Source organism: Mobula hypostoma, chromosome 15 (genome assembly GCF_963921235.1).
Source record: "Mobula hypostoma chromosome 15, sMobHyp1.1, whole genome shotgun sequence".
NCBI classification, from domain to species: domain Eukaryota; kingdom Metazoa; phylum Chordata; class Chondrichthyes; order Myliobatiformes; family Myliobatidae; genus Mobula; species Mobula hypostoma.
In genome coordinates, this window is record NC_086111.1 from 54,920,196 (window position 1) to 54,941,779 (window position 21,584).

A 21,584-nucleotide genomic window follows, 5' to 3' on the forward strand; every position below is an offset into this window, starting at 1 on the left:
GGGGAACTTCCTCACTCAGGGTGGTGAGAATGGGGAATGATCTGCCAGTGGAGATGGTTGATGCAGGTTCAATTACAACATTTAAGAGAAGCTTGGATCAGTATCTGGATGAGAAGGGTATGGAGGGCTTTGATCTAGGTACAGGTAGATGGAACTAGTCAGAAATACAGGTCAACACAGACTAGATGGGCTGAACAGTCAGTTTCTGTACTCTATGACTGTATGAACTAAAAAGGAATCAGGTGCAATATATTCAGGTTTGCTAAAAAGATAAAGGCAGTGAAGTAGGATATGTGAAGGGCATACAGTCTTAAAAAGGATATAAATGGGTTAAGTGAGCGGCAAAAAGGGGACATGTAGAGTGGGAAAGTTTGAGGATATCCATCCTGGTAAAAAGAAAAGAAGCAAGATTTACTTGGATAAAGTGAGATGACATCCCTGTATGAAATAGACTATGCTCGTGCCTCGGTACAGCACAGAATGAAAAATACAGATGGGATGTTGGTCTTTACATGGAGGGTGGAGTATAATGATGGATGAGTCTTGCTGCATTGCCATCACCAAGTCTTCCACAGCAGCATCCCATGGGTCACCACTGACCAGAACTCAGCTTGTACACTGTTGCCTACAGCATGAGGCTGTACATGACTTATTGTCGACCTGATGTGTGAGAATGTCATTCTACGCCTAACTGTGTGTGGCTCTAACAGCACTCAACAAGTTCCACATTACCTAAGAGGAAATTTTTCACTTGATTGAAGCTCTGAGCATCCATTTTATGTACCACTAGTACCATGCACCATCATATCATGCTGAATATGTAAATATTCAGGCTAATTCAACAGCATCTCCAAAACCCATTAGCTCAGTCATCTCACAAACACAAGAGATTCTGCAAATGGTGTAAGTCCAGAGTAACACCTACAAAATGCAGGAGGAACTCAGCCTGTCAGGCAGCATCTATGGAAAGGAATAAAGAGTCGACAGTTCAGGCCAAGACCCAAGGAGAAGCAAGCATCTGGGAATGGCTCCAATTATAGATTCCTTCTCAGTAGCATACTTATCCTAACTTGAAAATGCATTACAGTACTGCTTTTAATAGTTAGATAAAAGTCTTTGTTATTCCAAGAAACAGCAGTGCGAGAGCACAAGAACTGCAGTGGTTGAAAAGAAGTTTAGGAATGGTCATTAAATTCCAATCTTGACAAAGACACCTGCATCCCGGAAATAGAATAGGAGTTGGTTTATTATTGTCACATGTACCAAGGTATAGTGAAAAGCTTGTCTTGCATACCGATCACACAGATCAATTCATTACACAGACCATTGAGGTAGTACAAGGCAAAACTATAACAGAATGTAGAATAAAGTGCAACAGCTAAGAGAAAGTGCAATGCAGATAAACTACAAGGTGCAAAATTATAACAAGATAGACTGTGAGATCGACAGTTCATTTATCTTACTTGAGAACTGTTCAATAGTCTTTCAACAGCAGGGTAGAAGCTGTCTTTGAGCCTAGTGGTCCATGCTTTCAGGCTTTTATATCTTCTGCCTAACAATAGAGAGGAGAAGAGAAACTGTCTGGGAGTGGGTGGGGTTTTTAATTATGCTGGCTGCTATACTGGGGTATATACAGAGTCTATAGATGGAAGGCTGGTGTGTGTGATGTAAATGCAGTTCAAAAATAACTCTGAAGTGTGTTACAGTCACAGGGAGACCAGTTCCCATACCAATCTCTAATGCATCCAGGTAGGATGTCTTCTGTGGTTCATCAATAACAATTAGTAAAGGTTGATGAGGACATGCAAAATTTCTTTAGCCTCCTGACATGTTGGTGAGCTTCCTTGACTGTGGCATCTATGCAGTTGGTCCAGGGTAGCCTGCTGTTAATGTTCATCCCTAGGAACTAAAAGGCCCTACCCTAATACTGGCTATTCTTATCAACTGTGGTCTGTTGGTCAAGAAGAAAATTCCCAAGTAATATGAGATGAGTATTGTCCTGAAAATTGAGTTAAAGAAAGATAATTAGTGGTGATACAAACAGAAGACAATCTGCAGATGCTGAAAAATCCAAAGCAACACACACAGAATGCTGGAGGAACTCAGCAGGTCAGGAAGAATCAATGGAAAAGAGTAAACAGTCAATGTTTCGGGCTGATATCCTTCTTAATGGAGATATGTTTAATCTCTTTCTGTTGGACTTTCTGTCAGGAAAGTAGAAGCAGAAAATAAATGTGCAAAAAGTAGCAAAAATTCTGTGGTAAAGCACTTTATCTTTGGATCAATAAGTGTTTAGAATAATTAACCTGCTAAGTTTAGGGGACTGGAAGATTGACCTCCTATGTTTACTTTTCATTTATTAAGTTTCTTGAACATTATCTTATTATGGATTGTAAACTGAAATTTTATGCTTTGAAGCCGATCCAGAGCAACTTCATTGTGGTTATTCACCCTGGATCATCCACTCTGAGGATTGGCCGAGCTGCTGATACACTCCCTATTGGTGTACCTCACATCATCGCCCGAAGACATAAACAACAAGGACAGCCTCGATATGAGGACCCATGGCTTCAAAGGGATGGTCTCAATGTAAGCTTTTTTTGTTTTATCCTTTTATAGTGATGGGGATTCGGTCATTTAATCCATTGGTCCCCAACCACCGGGCCGCAAAGCATGTGCTACCGGGCCGCAAGGAAATGATATGATTTGGCGATATGAAAAAATATGAGTCAGCTGCACCTTTCCTCATTCCCTGTCACGCCCACTGTTGGAACTTGAACGCACGCGAGGTCATTACATAAGGAACCCCCTTCGAGTACTGCATCGCTGTCTCCCATCACCCTTCGGTGGGACCGTCTTGTTGCAGGGAAACAAGCTCAGGGCTCCCACTGATTCAGCCATATTGGTGTGTTGCAATGATTTTATATGTTCATATGGGGAAAGTATGTGCTGTGTGTTTAATAGCCAAACGTTACTTAAAATGTTATAATGCTATTGACAGTGAATAGTGACTTAGAATTGACTTATCACTATATTCATGCAAGGAAAATATGTGGTGTGTTTAATATTAAATTCATTAGATAAACCCTTTTAGAAACGAAATTGAGTGTATTAGCCACTTGTAAGTGACTTATAGTTGACTTATCACCTTATTCCGGTCATGATTAAGACCCTCACCTGCCCGCCCCCCCCCCCCCCCGGTCGGCCGGTCCGCGGTGCAAAAAAGGTTGGGGACCCCTGATTTAATCTACTGCTATTTGGATTGTAGAATTTAGGGTAAGGCTTAAGAATAAGAATAACAACTGCATTTGTACAGTGTCTTCAACAAAGTGAGATATGCCAAGGCACTTCACAAAAGCATTGTCAAACAAAACTATTTGGTTACGGAAGAAGTTTAAAGAACGATAAGCTAAATATTGAATAAGAAACATGCTTAGAAACTCAGATAAAAATTAAAGGATGACTGGTGGATAAGAAATAGGAAAAAAGAGTAAATCACTTGGTCCCTCAAACTTGTTCTGGAATTCAGCATTATTGTGGCTGCATTCTCTGTCAACACTATCATCCTGCACTATCCTCATATCCCTCAATTCAGTGAATATCAAGGAATTTATTGATAGCTGTTTGTTTGCATTTGGTAAGTTAACTTTTACAGCCTCTGCAGTAGTGAATTCCAAAGATTTACCACCCTCCAAGTGAAGAAATTTCCCCTTATTTCAATCCTTTTGCTTTGAGACTATTATCTACCCATTTACTCTTTTCAGGCCATGAAGAATTTTACTTTTGTCCGTGAGATCACTTCTCAGTATTTCCAAATTTGAGAGAATGGGAGACTGTCCTCATGTGACATACCCACTGTAAGAGAATCCGGTCTAATGCATCAAAAAAGGTGAATACAGGACTGGAGGTGTTATATTTGAATGCACGCAGTGTATGAAATAAGGTAGATGAACTTCTGGCACAGTTGCAGATTGGCAGGTATGTTGTAGGCATCGCTGAATCAAGGCTGAAAGATTATAGCTGGGAGCTTAATGTTCAAGGATGGATATTGTATTGAAAGGATAGGCAAGAAGGCAGAGGGTGGGGCAGCATTTCTCTGTTGGTAAAAAATGAAATCAAATCATTAAGAAAGAGGTGACATAGGGTCAGAAGGTGTTGAGTCATTGTGGATAGAGCTAAGGAACTGCAAGGGTAAAAAGACCCTGATAGGAGTTGTATACAGACCCCAAAGAGCAGTAAGGATGTGGCTGACATATTACAACGGGAGATAGAAAATGCATGCCAAAAGGGCAATATTACGATAGTCATGGGGACTTCAATATGCAGGTAGATTTGAAAAGTGAGGTTGGTGCTGGATTACAGGATGGGGAACTTCTAGAGAGCCTACAAGATGGCTTGTTAGAGCAGCTCGTGGTTGAGCCCACTAGAGGATCAACTATTCTGGATTGGATGCTGTGCAATGAACCAGAATTGATTGGAAAAGAACATTGGCAGGGATGACGGCAGTGCAGCAATGGCTGGAATTTCTGGAAGCAATTCGGAAGGCCCAGAATATATATAATCCCAAAGAGCAAGAAGTGCTCTAAAGGAAAGATGACACAACCATGACTAACAAGAGAAGTCAAAGCCAATATAAAAGTCAAAGAGAGGGCATATAATAGAGGAAAAATTAGTAGGAAGTTAGAGGATTGGAAAGCTCTAAAGCTTTTAAAAACCAAGAGAAGGCAACTAAAAAAGTCATTAAGAAGGTAAAGATGGAATAGGAAAGTAAGCTAGCCAATAATATTAAAGAGGATACCAAAAGTTTCTTTGGATACATAAAGTGTAAAAGAGAAGTGAGTTTGGATTTTGGACCGCTGAAAAACGATGCTGGAGAGGTAGTAATGAGGGACAACAAAAGAGCAGATGAACTGAATAAGTATTTTGCATCAGTCTTCACTGTGGAAGACACTGGCAGTTCCAGGTGTCGGGGCATGAAGTGTGTGAAGTTACTATAAATGAAGAGAAGGTTCTTGGAAAACTGAAAGGTCTGAGGGTAGATAAGTCACCTGGACCAGGTAGTGCACACCACAGGGTTCTGAAAGAGGTGGCTAAAGAGATTGCGGAGGCATTAGTAATGATCTTTCATCAATCACTGGATTCTGGAATGGTTCCGGAAGATTAAAAAATTGCAAATGTCATTCCACTCTTCAAGAAGAAAGAGAGGCAGAAGTGAGCACTGGCGCTCCCCAAGGCTGTGTGCTCAACCCGCTGCTGTTCACACTACTGGCACATGACTGTGTCACATGACAAAGCTCAAACTGTGTCATCAAGTTTGCGGATGACACAAAAGTGGTTGTCCTCATCAAGAACGATGACAAGATGGAGTATAGAAAGGACCGGTGGATTGGTGTGAGAAAAATTACCTAAGCCTGAACATGGAGAAGACCGAGGAAATCATTGTGGACTTCAGGAAGGTACAGACAAAGCATCCCCCTCTGCGAATATATGGTTCTTCTATAGAAAGTTAAGTGTACCAAGTTCCTGCGAGTTCACATCATGCATGACCTCACCTGGTCCATTAAAATCACCTCCCTCAACAAGAAGGCACTGCGGTGTCTCCACTTCCTAAGACTGAGGCAAGCAAGGCCCTGCCCTGCAACTTAACTGTGTTTTATAGGAGCACCATTGAAAGCGTCCTGACAAGTTGCAACTCCATCTGGTACAGAAGCAGTCGAGCATCAGACCAGAAGACCCTACGTAAGACTGTGAGAACAGCTGAGAGGATCATAGGGGTCTCCCTACCATCCACTGGGGATATTTATCATGAGCACCGCGTATGCAGAGCCCTTAGTGTTATTAAGGATCCCATCCGTCCAACCAGCATCCTTTTTGGCTTTCTACCATCAGGCAGGAGATGACGATTCATAAAAACAAGAATGGTCAGAATGAGAAATAGTTTCTTTCCCCGGCTATTAGGCTTCTGAACTCCCTGACACACGGTATTCGATGTGTCACTAGTTAATCTGTTCTGTACCTTACACTATTTAATATTAATGCACTTGAGTTTGTTATTTATGTGTGGTCCATCTGTAGATTTTATCCTTACCTTCATAAGTTATATACATGTATGTAGATAAATGGCAAAAAAACTTGACTTGATAGGCCACTTGGTGTGACCTCAGTGGTTGGGAAGATGTTGGAGTTGATTATTAAGGATGAGGTCTCAGGGTACTTAGAGGCACTTGATAAAATAGGCCGTAGTCAGTATGGTTTCCTCAAGGGAAAATCTTGCCTGACAAATCTGTTGGAATTCTTTGAAGAAGTAACAAGCAGGATAGACAGAGGAGAATAGATTGATGTTATATACTTGGATTTTCAGAAGGCCTTTAATAAGGTGCTGCGCATGAGGCTGCTTAACAAGCTATGAGCCCATGGTATTACAGGAAAGATTCTAGCATGGATAAAGCAGTGGCTGACTGGTAGGTGGCAAAGAGTGGGAATGAAGGGAGCCTTTTCTGGTTGGGTGCCAGTGACTAGTGTGTTGCACAGGGGTCTGTGTTGGGAACGATTCTTTTTACGTTATATGTCAATGATTTGGATGATGGAATTGATGGCTTTGTTGCAACACTTGCAGACGATATGAAGGGAGTGGAGGCACAAGTAGCTTTGAGGAAGTAGAGGGGCTACAGAAGGACTTAGATAGACTAGGAGAATCGGTAAAGAAATGGCAGATGGAGTACAGTGTTGGGAAGTGTATGGTCATGCACTTTGGTAGAAGGAGGGGTTGGCTATTTTCTAAATGGAGAGAAAATACAAACAATTAAAATTATGATGGGTATAGATAGAGTGAATGCAAGCAGGCTTTTCCACTGAGGCAAGGGGAGAAAAAAAACAGAGGACATGGGTTAAGGGTGAGGGGGGGAAAGTTTAAAGGGAACATTGGGGGGGGGCTTCTTCACACAGACAGTGGTGGGAGTATGGAATGAGCTGCCAGACGAGGTGGTAAATGCGGGTTCTTTTTTAACATTTAAGAATAAATTGGACAGATACATGGATGGGAGGTGTATGGAGGGATATGGTCCGTGTGCAGGTCAGTGGGACTAGGCAGAAAATGGTTCGGCACAGCCAAGAAGGGCCAAAGGACATGTTTCTATGCTGTAGTTTCTATGGTTCTGTGGTTCTAACTGAGGTGCAAATGGACTTAGGAGTCCTTGTGCAGGATTCCTAAAGGTTAATTTGCAGGTTTAGTCTGTAGTGAGGATGGCAATTGCAATGTTAATATTCATTTCAAGAGGATGAGAATATAAAAGCAAGGATGTAATGTTGAGACTTTATATTGCACTGGTGAGGCCTCACTTGGAGTATTGTGGACAGGTTAAGACCCATTATCTTAGAAAGAATGTGTTGAAACTGGAGAGAGTTCAAATGAGGTTCACAAAAAATATTCCAGGATTGAATTGCTTGTCACATGAAGAGCGTTTGATGGCTCTGGGCCTGTATTCACTAGAATTCAGAAGAATGAGGGGTGATCTCATTGAAACCTGTTGAATGGTAAAAGGCCTTGATAAAATGGATGTTGAGGTAATAGTTCTTATAGTGAGAGACTCTGAGACAGAAGACACAGCCTCAGAATAGGGGGGTGTTCTTTTAGAATGAAGATGAGGAGGAATTTCTTTAGCCAAAGAGTGGTGAATCAGTGGAATTTGTTGTCACAGGCAGCTGTAGAGGCCATGTCTTGATGTATATTTAAGGCAGAGGTTTATAGATTCTTGATTGGTCAGGGCATGAAGGGAAATGGGGAGAAGGCAGGAGATTGGGGCTGAGAGGAAATTTGGATCAGCCATGATGAAATGGCGGAGCAGAGTCTATGGGCCCAGTGGTCTAATTCTACTCTTATATCTTATGGCCTTATGTCACAAAACATTGAGGGAATAAGAATAGTGGTGTGCATGCAAAGGGGCTTAAAGAGAATGTCAACGAATGAGTAGACAACAATGTGCAGATGGAGTAAAATGTGGAAAAGTTTAAGGTCATCCAAATACTGAGTATTTTTACATGGCAAGAGTTAGGAAATTATGATATTCCAAAGAGCTGGATGTCCTTGAGCAGGTAATTAGAAAGCCAAACGGTTTGTTAGTCCTACTGTGTGAGAATTTGAGTATAAGAATAAAGGTGTCTTACTACGATTATGTAGGACACATAATTGATGAGATCACAGTATACAATTCTTGAAAAAGGACGTACTCGCTACTGAGGCAAGGGTGAATCTAGTGCAGCTTTTACATTGCAACTCATCCTATTGATGCAATTTTGCCCTATCTCACTACACATTGTCTCTGTCGTAAATCAGCTACCACATCTTCAGCACTATTATCCACGTTTCCTTTGATACTTCTTTCATTAAAATACAGGCAGATCAGGGCGCTAGTCGCACCCTGCTCAACATTTTGATTCCTAACCGCCTGAGATCTTACCGATATCTGCCTCCAGAACCTCTCCACTAACTGTTCTGGCACTCTGGTTTCCATCTGCCTGAAACTCTAGTTAAACCCCATTGTGTGGCATTAACAAACCTTCCCCCTCTAGCTCAGGTACAAACCATCCCTTCCGTACAGGTCCCACCTTCCCTGCAAGAGAGCCCAATGAACCAAAAACCGTATGTCGTCCCTCCTACACCAACTCCTTAGCCATGTATTAAACTGTATGATCTTCCTAGATCTGGCACAGGTGGCAATCCTGAGATCACAACCCTGGAGCTCCTGCCCTTTAACTTAGAACCTAACTCCCTCAGCAGAACCTCGTCACTTGCCCTACCCATATCATTGGTACCTACATGGCAGTTCACCCTCCCACTTGGGAATGCTGAAGACTTGATCCAAGTTATCCAGACTGACACCCAGGAGGCAACATACCATCTGGGAATCTTGTTCTCGCCCTCAGAACCTTCTGTCCGTTCCCCTAACTAACGAATTCCATATCACCACAACATGCCTTTTCTCCGCCTTTCCCTTCTGAGTCACAGAGGGAGGCTCAGTGCCAGAGACCTGACCACTGTGACTTTCCTCTGTAAGGTCATTTCCCCCCCCCCCACACAAAAGTATCCAAAGTGATATACCTGATATTGCGGGGAATGTCCACAAGGGTACTCAGCACAGGCTCCTTCACCCCTTTCCCCTTCCTGACTGTCACTGTTTCCTGTGTCCAGTACCTTGGGTGCACCTACCTCTCTATATATCCTATCTATCACCCCCTCAGCCTCCTGACTGATCCGGAGTTCATCCACTTCCAGCTCCAACGCCTTAACGCAGTTTGTTAGAAGCTGCAGCTGGATGCACTTCTCACAGTTCTAGTCATCAAGGACATTGGCAGTCTCCCTGCCTTCCCACATCCCACAAGAGGAGCATTTCATTATCCTGCCTGGCATCTCTGCTGCCCTAGCTGAGCAGATGTAAAGAAGAGAAGGAAAAATTTAACTTTCCTTTGCTTTCTCTGAGTGAAGCCTTTGTTCACTGAAGCATCAAAGGGCTAAAGCCTCAAGAACGCACTCTGGCTATGTCCACTCAGACGACGAACGCTGCGACAATAGTTTGCCCCTACCTTCCTTTAATTTGCAGTTACTAATCAATCCTAAATGACAACTGGTCGCTGGTCAAAGCTGTTTTTCTCTGCTACTATTTGTATGTTATTATTCTTTCCCTACATCTCAATTACGATTAACTCATAAACATCTCCAACTTCCAAAACTCTGCTTTTTATCCTCGGGCAGTGGACCTGATTGAAATCTCTCTCTCTAAACCTCTGACGTCTGGATTAGCCGCTGGTCAAAGCTCTGTTACGCTGCCGCAATCCACTGCTGACTTTTATCCTTGGGCAGTGGACCTGAATGAAGTCCCCTCCTCTCCAAACTTCTGATATCTGGATTGGCCGCTGATCAAAGCTCCTTATCAACTTGCAAATGTTACTTTTGGTCTGATCAGGCCATTGAGATAATCATACCTTTGTTTTACCCTTTGCTCAAGCTTGCTGACCCAAGATGATCATTTTATTTTTGTTCTTTATCTTCTGTTAACCAATAGACAATTAATTCCAGTATATTTCCCCTAATTATTGTGTTCTAACCTTATTGATCAACCTGTGTGGGGCCTTTAGTTGACTCTGCCCAGTTGTATTATTATTTTTGGTAATTCCCTATTTTTTGGAGTTGAAGGATTGGCTACGAATGATAAAGACTCCAGATTTAGCGTAATGCCAATCCTTACACGAGAACACCAATTTTCAATAAAGAAATGAGTTGTTTTAATTTATAGTTAACGTGCGAAGATAATCTAAAAATTAGACAATCCACAGTAACCATGAAATACTGATCAAAATAAAAAATATGTTTTTAAGAAACCTGAGAGTAATGAGCAAAGACTGAATGGCCTTAAAATGGTGGATCAAGCAATATGGTCCAAAAAGATGTCAAATGGTGCAAGACGGATACCAGCTCCACCAGATCAGGTACAGCTTTATATTTCTGCACTAGATTACACTTTCATAATCACTTTTGATCTTGAAGAAAGAGAGCCATGTGTTGTTAAGAAATGAGATTAATACCTAGATTCCTTAATTGTATTACTTCAGAATGATAAAGAATGGCGGGCATTTCAAATGAACTTTTTTTGATAGTTTGGCATTTTCTATAGTGTTTGGATTTTTAAGTTGTGTGCACAGAATTGGGCACTTGTTTGAATTTTTAAAAAGGTTTCAGGAAAACAGCACGTGGGAGAGCCAGTATGTCTTGGTACAGATAAAATGGAGAACTCTCTGAACAGTAGATAACACATACTTACCATTTAATGTTCTTTTGCAGGTCAGGGCGTATAACAAACAGATGAGACCAGCTGTCTTGGATGCTAATTCTGGGGTCAAATGGACAAACACATCACATCAACCCGAATTTCTTGTAGGTGAAGAGGTAATACTTTCCTTTATTTGGTAAATAAATCTTTTGTTGATCTGGAAATCTTTAGAGGAGAGCATGAGCATTAACAGTGGTGCTCTGGTCTGCATTTATCCGTCAAGCATAAGAGATAGGAGCAGAGTTACACCATTCTGCCTGCCATTCCATCATGGCTGATTTATTATCCCTCTCAACCTCATCCTCTTTCCTTCTCCTCGCAACATTTGACCCCCTTACTAATCATGAACCTATCAACCTCTGCTTTAAATATACCCAATGTCTTGTCTTACATAGCTGTCTGTAGCAATAACTTCCACAGATTCACCATCTTCTGGCTGAAAATTTCTCCTCAACTACATTCTAAAGGGACACCCATTTATTCTGAGGCTGTGCCCTCTGGCTCTAGACTCCCCCACTCTCGGAAACAACCTCTCCATATCCACTTTATTTAGGCTTTTCAATATTCAACAGGTTTCCATGAGATTCCCCCTCATTCTTCTAAACTGCAGCGAGTCCAGGCCCTGAGCCATCAAGCACTCCTCGTATGTTAACCCTTTCAATGCCAGCACATCATTTCTTAGATAAGGCATCCATAACTGTTCATGATACTCCAAGCATGGTATGACCCGTGTTTTATAGAGCCTCAGTATTACATCCTTGCTGTTACATTCTCGACCTCTCGAAATGAATGCTAACATTGCATTTCCCTTACCTACCACCAACTCAATCACAGTTTAACCTTTAGGGAATCCTGCACAAGGACTCTCAAGTTTCATTGCACCTCTGGCCTGAATTTTCTCTGTTTAGAAAATAGTCTATGCTTTTATTCCTTCTACCGATGTACATGACCATGCCTTCCCTACACTATATTCCATCTGAGGTTTCTTTACCCATTCTCCTAATATGTCTAAATCCTTCTGCAAATTCTCTGCTTCTTTAACACTACCTGCCCCTCCACCTATCTTTGTATCATCCACCAACTTGATTACAAAGCCATCAATTCCATCATCCAAATCATTGACAGACAACATAAAAAAAGGTCCCAAATTCAACTCCTGTGGAGCACTAGTAGTCACCAGCAGCCAACCAGAGAAGTCCCAATTTATTCCTCCTCTGTCTCCTGCTAGTCAGCCAATCTCTCTATGCCAGTATCTTTCCTGTAATACCAGGGGCTATTTAGTAGCATCAAGCAATAGCACTGCAACAGATTATCTATTCATTTTCTAACCTGCCATGTGTATTGTAAAATATTCTGGGGCAATTACTGTCACAAATGCTATTTTGTTGATGTTTATTAACAGAAGTATTCATATTTTAATTATATTTTCATTACTGGGTTGTGGTAATATTAGCTTCGTGTTTTTGGTAAGTTATGCATATACTGTGTGGTCCACCTTGGACTGTTTAATTAGGCAGTATACATGTATTCAGTTGAATGTGAGCTTGAACTTGAACTTAAGTTGGTCATTTCCTAGCAGCTATAACACCAGATCTACAAACTTCATAAACCTGTGCTGATCTTGCCATTAATTCTTATATTTTTGTAAATGGTGAAACTGTGGTAATTACTATGTTTAACTTTGATCACAGCTTTGCTTCACGAGATTAGATAAATAATCATTAGGCAATACCAATAACAGTTTCTCAGAGGTGAGAAGACCATTCCAAATTACTGGTAACTAATTTGATACTTTTAATCCATCATGATAACCTCTCTTTCATTCTTATTCTTTCTATTTTTTTCTTTGGATAGGAATGACTGCACAGAATCAGTGGCTCTGTGTCAATTTTACTTAAATTTGATGCACTTAGATGTTCAGTTAATATGGTGGCAGATTTATTTAATAGCAAAAGTTTAAATATCATGGAAAATATTGACGCGTAATTTTCTTCTCACAGGCATTGTACGTAAATCCAACAGATTACTACAATATACATTGGCCAATTCGCAGAGGTCAGTTTAACCTTCATTCAGGACCTGGAGGTTCTCTCACTGCAGTACTGGCTGATCTGGAAACTATATGGACGTACGCTATTCAGAAATTTCTAGAAATTCCACGTAAAGATTTAAAGGTGAGTGACTTAACTTCTGTGTTTCAAATGATAAAGTTCAAGGGCTAGTATGTATTCTTAAAACATTTCAATTATTGACCACATGATTGACAGTAAGCATATTACAAAACTTATTTCTGACTTTGATTTTTAAAAAGTAAACTATTCACTTCCATCACAGTTTCCCTCTTGACTGTTGCTATTGTTCAACTATTTCCTGACAAACCTTCACCAGAGATTGTAACGTCAAATAAAAAAACTTCAGTGAAACATCAGTATGACTTTATTCGTTACAAAATTTATTCCATACTTTTTGTATTAAACTGTTCTGTTAATTATTATACAACTTTCAATCATTAGATGCGCAGTAAGTTCAAGGACTTAATAGTTGTGATCTTGGGGTAGAGATTAGCATAACTTTCAGGAGCAAAATTGACAAGTTATAAGATAAACTGCGAAAAACTGAACTTTGCCTATTCCTCCTTTAAGTTTGTTTCACATCTTCCTTTTAATCTACACTGATCTATATTTATTGAGTTCTTTTTGTCTTCGGTACTATCATTTTGAACCTAATAGCAATTCACAAAAAAACTGGAGTTTTTGCATAATGAAAAGTGGCAGCAAAGCCCGTTTCTTAGTATAGTTGACCACCTGTTTATAATCATGATAAAATCTGAAGGTGCTGGAAATCCAGGCAACGCACAAAAATTGCTGGAGAAACTCAGCAGGCCAGGCAGCTTCTATTTACTCTTTTCCATAGATGCTACCTAGCCTGCTGCATTCCTCCAGCAATTTGTGTGTGTTACCTGTTTATGATCATTTGAGTAATAGAAATTCCCCTCCTGCAGAATTCACAAATCACTACCCAAAATTTAAGATACAGAATAAAATTTGCTCTCACAGGATTTAGTGATTATAAAGTAAATAAATGGCATTAATTTTCTTTTCCAACTAGCCTGCCTTGACCAATGTGCAGATGACACAGTTTTGCTTTATGAGAAATCACAATTAAGGACCATTGCAAACCTGTCATAATTCAGGGGTTGCCTATATGTGATTGTGCCCATTTCACCTTACTTTAGCATATGATCACACCTATTGGAGTAAGTATATGTCTCCACAATAAAATGGTTAATTTGCTGCCATTAGCTTTTCTATAAAATTCAGACATTATTTTTAATCATTCACCCTGCTATTCCTGTGTTTAGTAAGTCATGTAAAAAAGGCATAAACATCTCTTACAGGAAATCTTCCATTTAATACACAAGATTCAGAATAAGGATCTTGGCATTCTACCTTTGGTCGCTTGTTCCTTTTTAGAATGGGTAACTCTGATGTTGTACCAATGACTAAGGTTAGGGAAGTACTTAGGACTCCATCTACAGGAACTGGAAATCAGCACCTTTATCTAATGTCAATACCAGTGCAAGTTAGAGCATGTTAATTTGAGTTGGCAGGAAAATAATGCGTAGAATTTTAAAAATTACTTCATTTGTCAAGGCTACCCTTATAGCAAGACCTTGCTGTCTGAATATCCGTTACCCCGTTTTACATACTAAACTTTAATGACTGCACTCAAAAATTAATTCTAAAATATTAAGCATTTCAAAACATTCTGAAAGTGCATGTGTGTCTAGTAATTCTCCATCCCATTCCAGATTTTTTTTTTGTTTTCTTTTAAGAGGTCATGATATTTGATATTTTTGCTGGCTATTCTTCAGTGTTAAATGTCCTTTATGATGTATCTTAAATATCATATAATATTCCAGATATGAATTTTCCAGGCGCCACTGCATGGTTGATATTTGTTTCAACTCATATAATGTTACTCAGTGAATGCTAACATTCTAGCTGGGGTTTCAAGATTAATATTTAATGTAATTTGGGGTATGCAATTACAGATAAATCCATAAACCCATTCCTGTGCAGATGACTCCCTTATTACTGGTGTTCACATTACAGAAATTTGCCCTTACGGAATTTGTCCTTGCGAAATTGATGAGTCAGCATACAAGAATTAGAGATACCGAATAAAATTCACTGGCATGGAATTGATGTAAAAAGGAAAGCAAAGAAATCAACACAAAATGTATTCCTTTTCTACCCACTTGTCTTTGTACATGCACAGATAACACAGTTTTGTGTTACGGTAAATTGTAAAACAGGCTGTTTCTAGGAACAAGCGTCCTTCCCACAATGTGGGTTTTGCTTATATTCAAGGGGTGAAAAAACTAGGAGAAATTACACAAAATTTATCAAGCTTCATTTATATTATACAAATATATATATGTCAAATTAAATGAGATATTTGCAGTCATACTTGTTTTTATAAAAAGTCATACACACCATATTTGATTACCTTAACTGTTAGAACATAGTACTGCTAGAACAGTACAGCACAGGAACAAGCCACTTGGCCCACGATGTCTGTGGTGAATGCAGTGCCAAATTAAACTAATTTTCTTCTGCCTGTACATGATCCAAATCCCTCCATTCCCTGTATATTTATGTGTTGATCTAACAGCCTCTTAAATGTCAGTATTGTGCTGCGTCCGCTACTCTCCCCAGCAGCCTATTCCAGGTACCAACCACTATTGTAACAAAAACTTGTCCTGCAAATCTCCTTTAAGCTACCCCCCCCCACCTTAAATACTGTTCTGTAGTACTTGACATTTCTACCCTTGGAAAACAATGTAGTTGGTTATTTGTAATTCTCAGTGCAGCTATGCAAGAAAATTAAATATGTCTAAAGTTACTCTGTGCTGATCATTATTCCAGATTGGACAGAGCTTTAACATCAGTATATATAACTTGAAAGTCATGTGAGAAGGCAAAAGAGAAAACAACATTTGTGTTTGCATTGCAGTTTACCTACTGAACTGTCAATCTAAATGTATCATTGTCCATGAATTTAGAGTCTGTGTATTGTCTTAAGATTTCTAACTTTAAATTGCCATCGACAGAACCTAATGTAGGAGCTCACATACAATTGTGCGATGGTCAATGTGCTGATTCATTCAACAGTTCTTAAACATAACAGAAACATTTGTACAAACTTGTTTTTTTCCTTCTTTATTGAACCTTAATATTTAATTCTTTTGTACTGATTGTGCAAGTATTACAGATGTATCCTACTAATCCCAGATATCTACAACAGACAGCATGTTAAAGAAATGGTCAACCTACTGCTGAACAATATAGGGTTCTCAGGTAGGATATGTGGCATATATTATTCCAGTTAATTTAGCTATTTAAGTTTAATATAATATATTGTTTTTGAAGGAAAGAAAAGGTTAACATTCATGTATGATCTTTAGAATAGAAGATTTATTTGCTTTTTCTCTTTCATTTCTGTTCGTGTTTTTTTCTGTTTTATTGTATATTAGTGTTCTTCATTTTAAAATTAACTCTTTTTATTTGAAAGGTCATTTTAATCCCTGTTTTATTTTAAGTGAGATAATTGATGTTCAGTAAATGTGAATCAGCAGAACTCTTTTATAAAATAATTTTTGACTTTAATACAATTCATGTTATTCTCTGCTTTTTATAATATTTTCAGGTGTTATTGTCCATCAGGAATCTATCTGTGCTACTTTTGGAAGCGGGTTAAGTAGTGCCTGTGTGGTGGATGTAGGGGAACAGAAGACCAGTGTGTGTTGTGTAGAAGATGGAGTTTCACATCGAAATACCAGGTCAAGATGTGCCAATTCTTGGGATTTATTTTAAACTGAGATTCTATCTGCAAAACTGAAGAATTAGACACTACAAACATTTCAACATGAAAGTTTGAATCAAGAATTAACTATAGAAAGGAAATTTCTGTAGCCCACATCTTTTAGGTCTCCGTCATTTGGAGTTCAACTCAATCCAACTCCTATTAATCTGCAGTATATACCATTTAATGAATACCACTTCATGTGTGCCATTTTTACAATTACCCTATACAGTTAAGTGGTATTACTGTTTTTGATCATGACGTGCTCCTGAAATCGCTTTCAAAAGCACAGCTGACCCTTGCATGAGGAATTTTAGGAGTCATAATTTTATCAATGGATACAGTATAAAGGGTCCCATTTTGCTGTAGTTTTTCAAAATAAAATCTGTGCAGTAGAAAACACTGAAAGACCATTGTAGCCATCAACTTGATTGTTGTGGTCTGTTCATAGAAGACCGCTCAATATAAGTTTAAAAGTACACAATATAAGTACACATATAAGTTTAAAAGTACACAATTGAATGTCTCTTAGATCTGTATAAAAGGAATTTCTCCGAACTGGACTCTTCTAAACTTGCCTTGAAGAATGATGATATAGATAATAAGCAAAAGTGAACAAGACCAATGTAAAGGTGCAGAATTGTTTTATGCATTTACTTGATTAGCCTCTAGAAATATGTTCAAGGCAGTCCATCAACTTATTTTCATTAGGTGATTTTATACAATTTGCATTAAATGACACCTTCAGCATATCCTCCAGGGTGCTTTATATCCATATGTCTGATGAATATATAGAAAATCCTTGGACACATAGGTCTAAAGCACGGAAAGAAAAGAGAAAACAAAATTCTGGTTGAGGAGTTGGATTTTAAAGAGGATCAGAATCAGGTTTAATATCACCGGCATATGTCGTGAAATTTATTAACTTTACAGCAGCAGTACATGATAAAGAGAGGGGGAAAAAAGCTGAATTACGGTATGTATATATATGTCTATTAAATAGTTAAAGTAAGGAGTGCAAAAAGAACTGAAATAAAGAAGTAGTGAGGTAGTGTTCATGGGCTCAATGGCCATTTAGAAATCAGATGGCAGAGGGGAAGAAGCTTATAGAGAAGGATGTGGAATATTTTAGGAAGGGAATTCCAGAACACATTAATATTACTGAAGGTACAGCTGATAATGTTGGCTTGAACGACAGGGATGAAATTAGTTTTGGAGGATGTGTTGATGTTTTGAGTAAGAGATTTTAATAGTTATGCTTAGATTCTAAAATTTAATGCCATATTAAAGCAAATGTGGAAAAAAGCTAACGTAAATGTTGACTAAGCAGATTTTTCTGTGGCCAACAGACTCCGTTTAACATATGGAGGATCTGATGTGACCAGATGTTTCTTCTGGCTTATGCAGCGATCCGGTTTTCCATACCGAGAATGTCAAGTTTTCAATCGAATAGATGCTCTTCTTCTTCAGCAGCTTAAAGAGACCTTTTGCCATCTTGACCAGGTCAGACTTGCTTTCAATTTAATAAAAAGGAAACTCTGGGAAAACAGGTAGAAAATTTTAATTTAAGGTTTAATAGCTTTGATGAAAATAATTCTTAAAATTTAAAAAATATATATTACAAATTGGGAAAAGGCTCAAAATTGATTTTTAATTTGAAAATAGTAATAAGATCAGTTTTGCTTCTTGAAATTAGCCAGCATTTAATTTTCTCATTGTAATTCCATAAATTGTGAAAGGTGCAATCATTTCTTTATTGCACTGATTTTTAATGACAGCTCAATCACCTTGTAAATGCTAATTCCAGAGACAATACAAAAGAAAAGAGAGGGGAAAGGCCAAGAGAGTGATTACCATAGGGGCTGTATTGAGGGGAGTCCAGACAGGCACTTCATGGATGTTAGTTTCAATGAGTGTGTACAGAATTTAGTGGTCCATATCAGTATAGCAACAAAGTTAGATTATGGAATGAGATTCTGCAAGTAGATTTTAAGAGATTGGGAAAGATTCAAAATCAGGACATTAAAGGTAATAGAGTCATAGAGTTATGAGTAATAAGTTCTATATTATTCTCCCTTGAATGTGCCATGGAGTTATAAAATAGGAGGTTAGTGTAGAGGAGTGAATGGCTGGAAGAAATTGTATAGGAGGGACATCTTTAGATTCTTGGGACATTGAGAACTATTGTAGGAAAGGTAAGAGTTAACTGACCAGACTGTTGCACAATAAAGCCAGATCTAGCATTTTTGTAGGTAAATTTGCTAATGTTTTGAGAGAGATTTAAACTGCCTTGTCTTTGCAGCTGATGCAAAAATAGAAAATCTGGAAATGCTCAGCAAGTCAGGCAGTCTGTGTGGAAAGAGAAACCCTTAGTGCTTTAGTTGAAGATTCTATAGGACAATCTTTGAGTTATTGATGGGAAGCTGAGTGTGGAATGGAACAAGAGGAAAGCAAAGCTGGAAATGAAAGGCAGAAAATTAGTGAGGTCCAAGAAACAGAGCAAATAAAAGTTGGAAAATAAGCATAAAATAATCTGTCAGCATCTATGGAGGGGAATAAACAGTCAACACTTCAATCCAAGACCCTTCATCAGGACTGAAAAGGAAGGAGGCAAAAGCCAGAATAAGAGGGTGGAGAAAGGAGAAAGAGAACAAGCTAGCAGATGATACATGAGACCAGTTGAGGGAGAAGGTGGATGAGAGGGGGGTGAAGGAAGAAACAGGTAGTGTAGTGTAGGTAGAAGAAGTGTAGGGCTAAAGAAGAAGGCAGTGGACCATGCATAAAGAGAATGAGGAGGGGAACTAGAGGATGGTGATGGACAGATGAGCAGACAAGAAGGGATGAAGAGAATGAATATTGCATTGCTTCTCCAACCTGAGTTTGGCCTTAACGTGGCAATAGAGGAGGCCATGGGCAGGCATATCAGAATACTATAGCAATAGGAAGTCAAATTTCTTTCTTTCTGTACATTATCCATATCCTTCTCTCTCCCTCTCTTTCATCATGCCAGTAGCATCCTCTTGGTTTTCACTACTGTCATCCATGCAAGTCCTGGGTCCTCGTGGAGGGCAAGACAGGGAAGGTCAGTTCAATTGGTCAGAAAATAGGAAGTGGAGTTTAATCAATAGAATTTTGAAGTTTTAGATTTGGGGAAGTGCAACAAGGAGAAGGAATAAAATGTAACCAGGAGAATGTTGAGCAGAAGAGAAGGAAGTGCAGATCATTGGACTTTATACACAGTATGGAAACAGGCTGTTCAGCCCACCATATCCATTCTGACTCCCAAGTACTAATCCCGTACCAGCACCTGATCAGTAATTTTCTAAGCCTTAGCTGTTCAGGTTCTCATCCAGATACTTAGTTAGTATTGTAACACTTAATAAGTAGGCTTCCTCTACTCTTTCAGCTAACCTCGTCTTCCTTGTGTGCTCTGCAAACCTTGTACACCTTACCTACTCCTTATCTTAGACCTCTACTATCTGCTTTGGGGAAAATATACTACTATCTATCTCTTCTCTACTGCTCCATTATGTTTTGTTCTGAGGTGGCCCACTTTCTCCACTCTAAATAAAAATAGCTCTTTTTTTTATTTGCCAAATGGCCTCCTGTATTGTAAGTTTTCTAGGATGAGAGTGCTGGGTGTGTGAAGATTTTTCTTAAGCTTGTATAGGGTATGGGCACATTGGAAAATCAGGTTTGCAGAAAGAGCCAATGCAAGGTTCATGAGCTCTATACGTTTCCACCACTAATTAAAATGGAGGAAAAAATATCAGAAAGGCTTTGACTTGGCTCTGACCCACTCAGTTTGTTCATTATTTATTTATTCCATATCATCCAATGTCTTTTGCACAGAAATTTAAGAAATTAAATTGGAGTGGAAGACTGTTCTAAAAATAGCTACTGGAGAAAACTGTATCCATCAAGGTTCACAGATTTGTCATAGAAAATTTTGTTTTAATACCCTGAACTTTTAAGGATATTGGTTTGAGCTACACATAGAAAAATACTTAAAATACTAATATTTAACTTTATAAGTATATTAAAAATTTGCCTTTGTCAGGGATTACATTAGGAACCTTAGTTAAGTTAAAAGTTCTCTGATACACTTCCAGTTTCACCACACCCAGTGTCCAAGATTTGGTCATTGTTTGAAGATAGGCTTTTAAATAATATGATCCTGTCAGGAACTTATTACAATACACAAGGAAGCCATTCAGCCCATTGTATTCATGTCAGTTCCCAGCAGTGCAATCCCATTTGCTCCCTTTTGCTGATTTATTTTCCTGTTTTTTTTTCTCATATGCTCATCCACTGACCTTTGATACTTTCTGTACCACTTATCCACAGTAGGAATAATACAATAATAGCCAGGTAAGTTATCAGCACATCTTGTGGAGTGGGTGAGTGGGACAAAACCAGAGGAAATCTACATAGTCACGTAGAGAATCTGAAAACTCCACAGTGTCAACACCAGGGGTCAGAACTGACACACTGAAACTGGAAGGCAGCAATGTTACTGCTGTGCTGCTGACTAATCAAAATCAAGTTTAATAGCACTGGCATATGTCAGGAATTTTTTTAACTTTGCAACTAGCTGTACAACGCAATACATGATAAATATAGAAAAAAACTGAATTCCAGTAAGCATATATGTGTATATTAAATAAATTAAGATAAGTAGTGCAAAAACAGAATTTTTAAAAAAATAGTGAGGTAGTGTTCATGGGTTCAAAGATGTAAATATTACTGCTGAAGGAGCAACATTTTCCTTTCTTCTGCTCTATTTCACTGAACAGGATATCTCTGGAATTCAAGATCATGAATTCAAGGTCCGTCACCCAGATTCTCCAGCTTTATTATACCAGCTGAAATTAGGAGATGAAAAGCTACAGG

The 21,584-nt window shown here is 38.9% G+C and overlaps 1 protein-coding gene across 3 annotated transcripts in view; it reads left to right on the plus strand.

Moving 5' to 3' along the window:
• The window catches only part of actr8 (actin related protein 8), a 31,686-nt gene that overhangs the window by 3,330 nt on the left and 6,772 nt on the right, over window positions 1-21,584 (plus strand). For 2 of the 3 annotated variants that reach the window (XR_010020452.1, XM_063068086.1), the window contains exons 2-9: window positions 2,419-2,589; window positions 10,372-10,482; window positions 10,835-10,939; window positions 12,824-12,997; window positions 16,093-16,186; window positions 16,536-16,668; window positions 18,041-18,194; window positions 21,488-21,583. Coding sequence is in view for 2 of the 3 variants with exons in the window: in XM_063068086.1 (XP_062924156.1) it covers window positions 2,419-2,589; window positions 10,372-10,482; window positions 10,835-10,939; window positions 12,824-12,997; window positions 16,093-16,186; window positions 16,536-16,668; window positions 18,041-18,194; window positions 21,488-21,583 (1,038 nt within the window). In the remaining variant the exon portion in view is untranslated. The remainder of the gene's footprint in view (window positions 1-2,418; window positions 2,590-10,371; window positions 10,483-10,834; window positions 10,940-12,823; window positions 12,998-16,092; window positions 16,187-16,535; window positions 16,669-18,040; window positions 18,195-21,487; window position 21,584) is intronic. The other variant, XM_063068087.1, reaches the window with a different exon arrangement.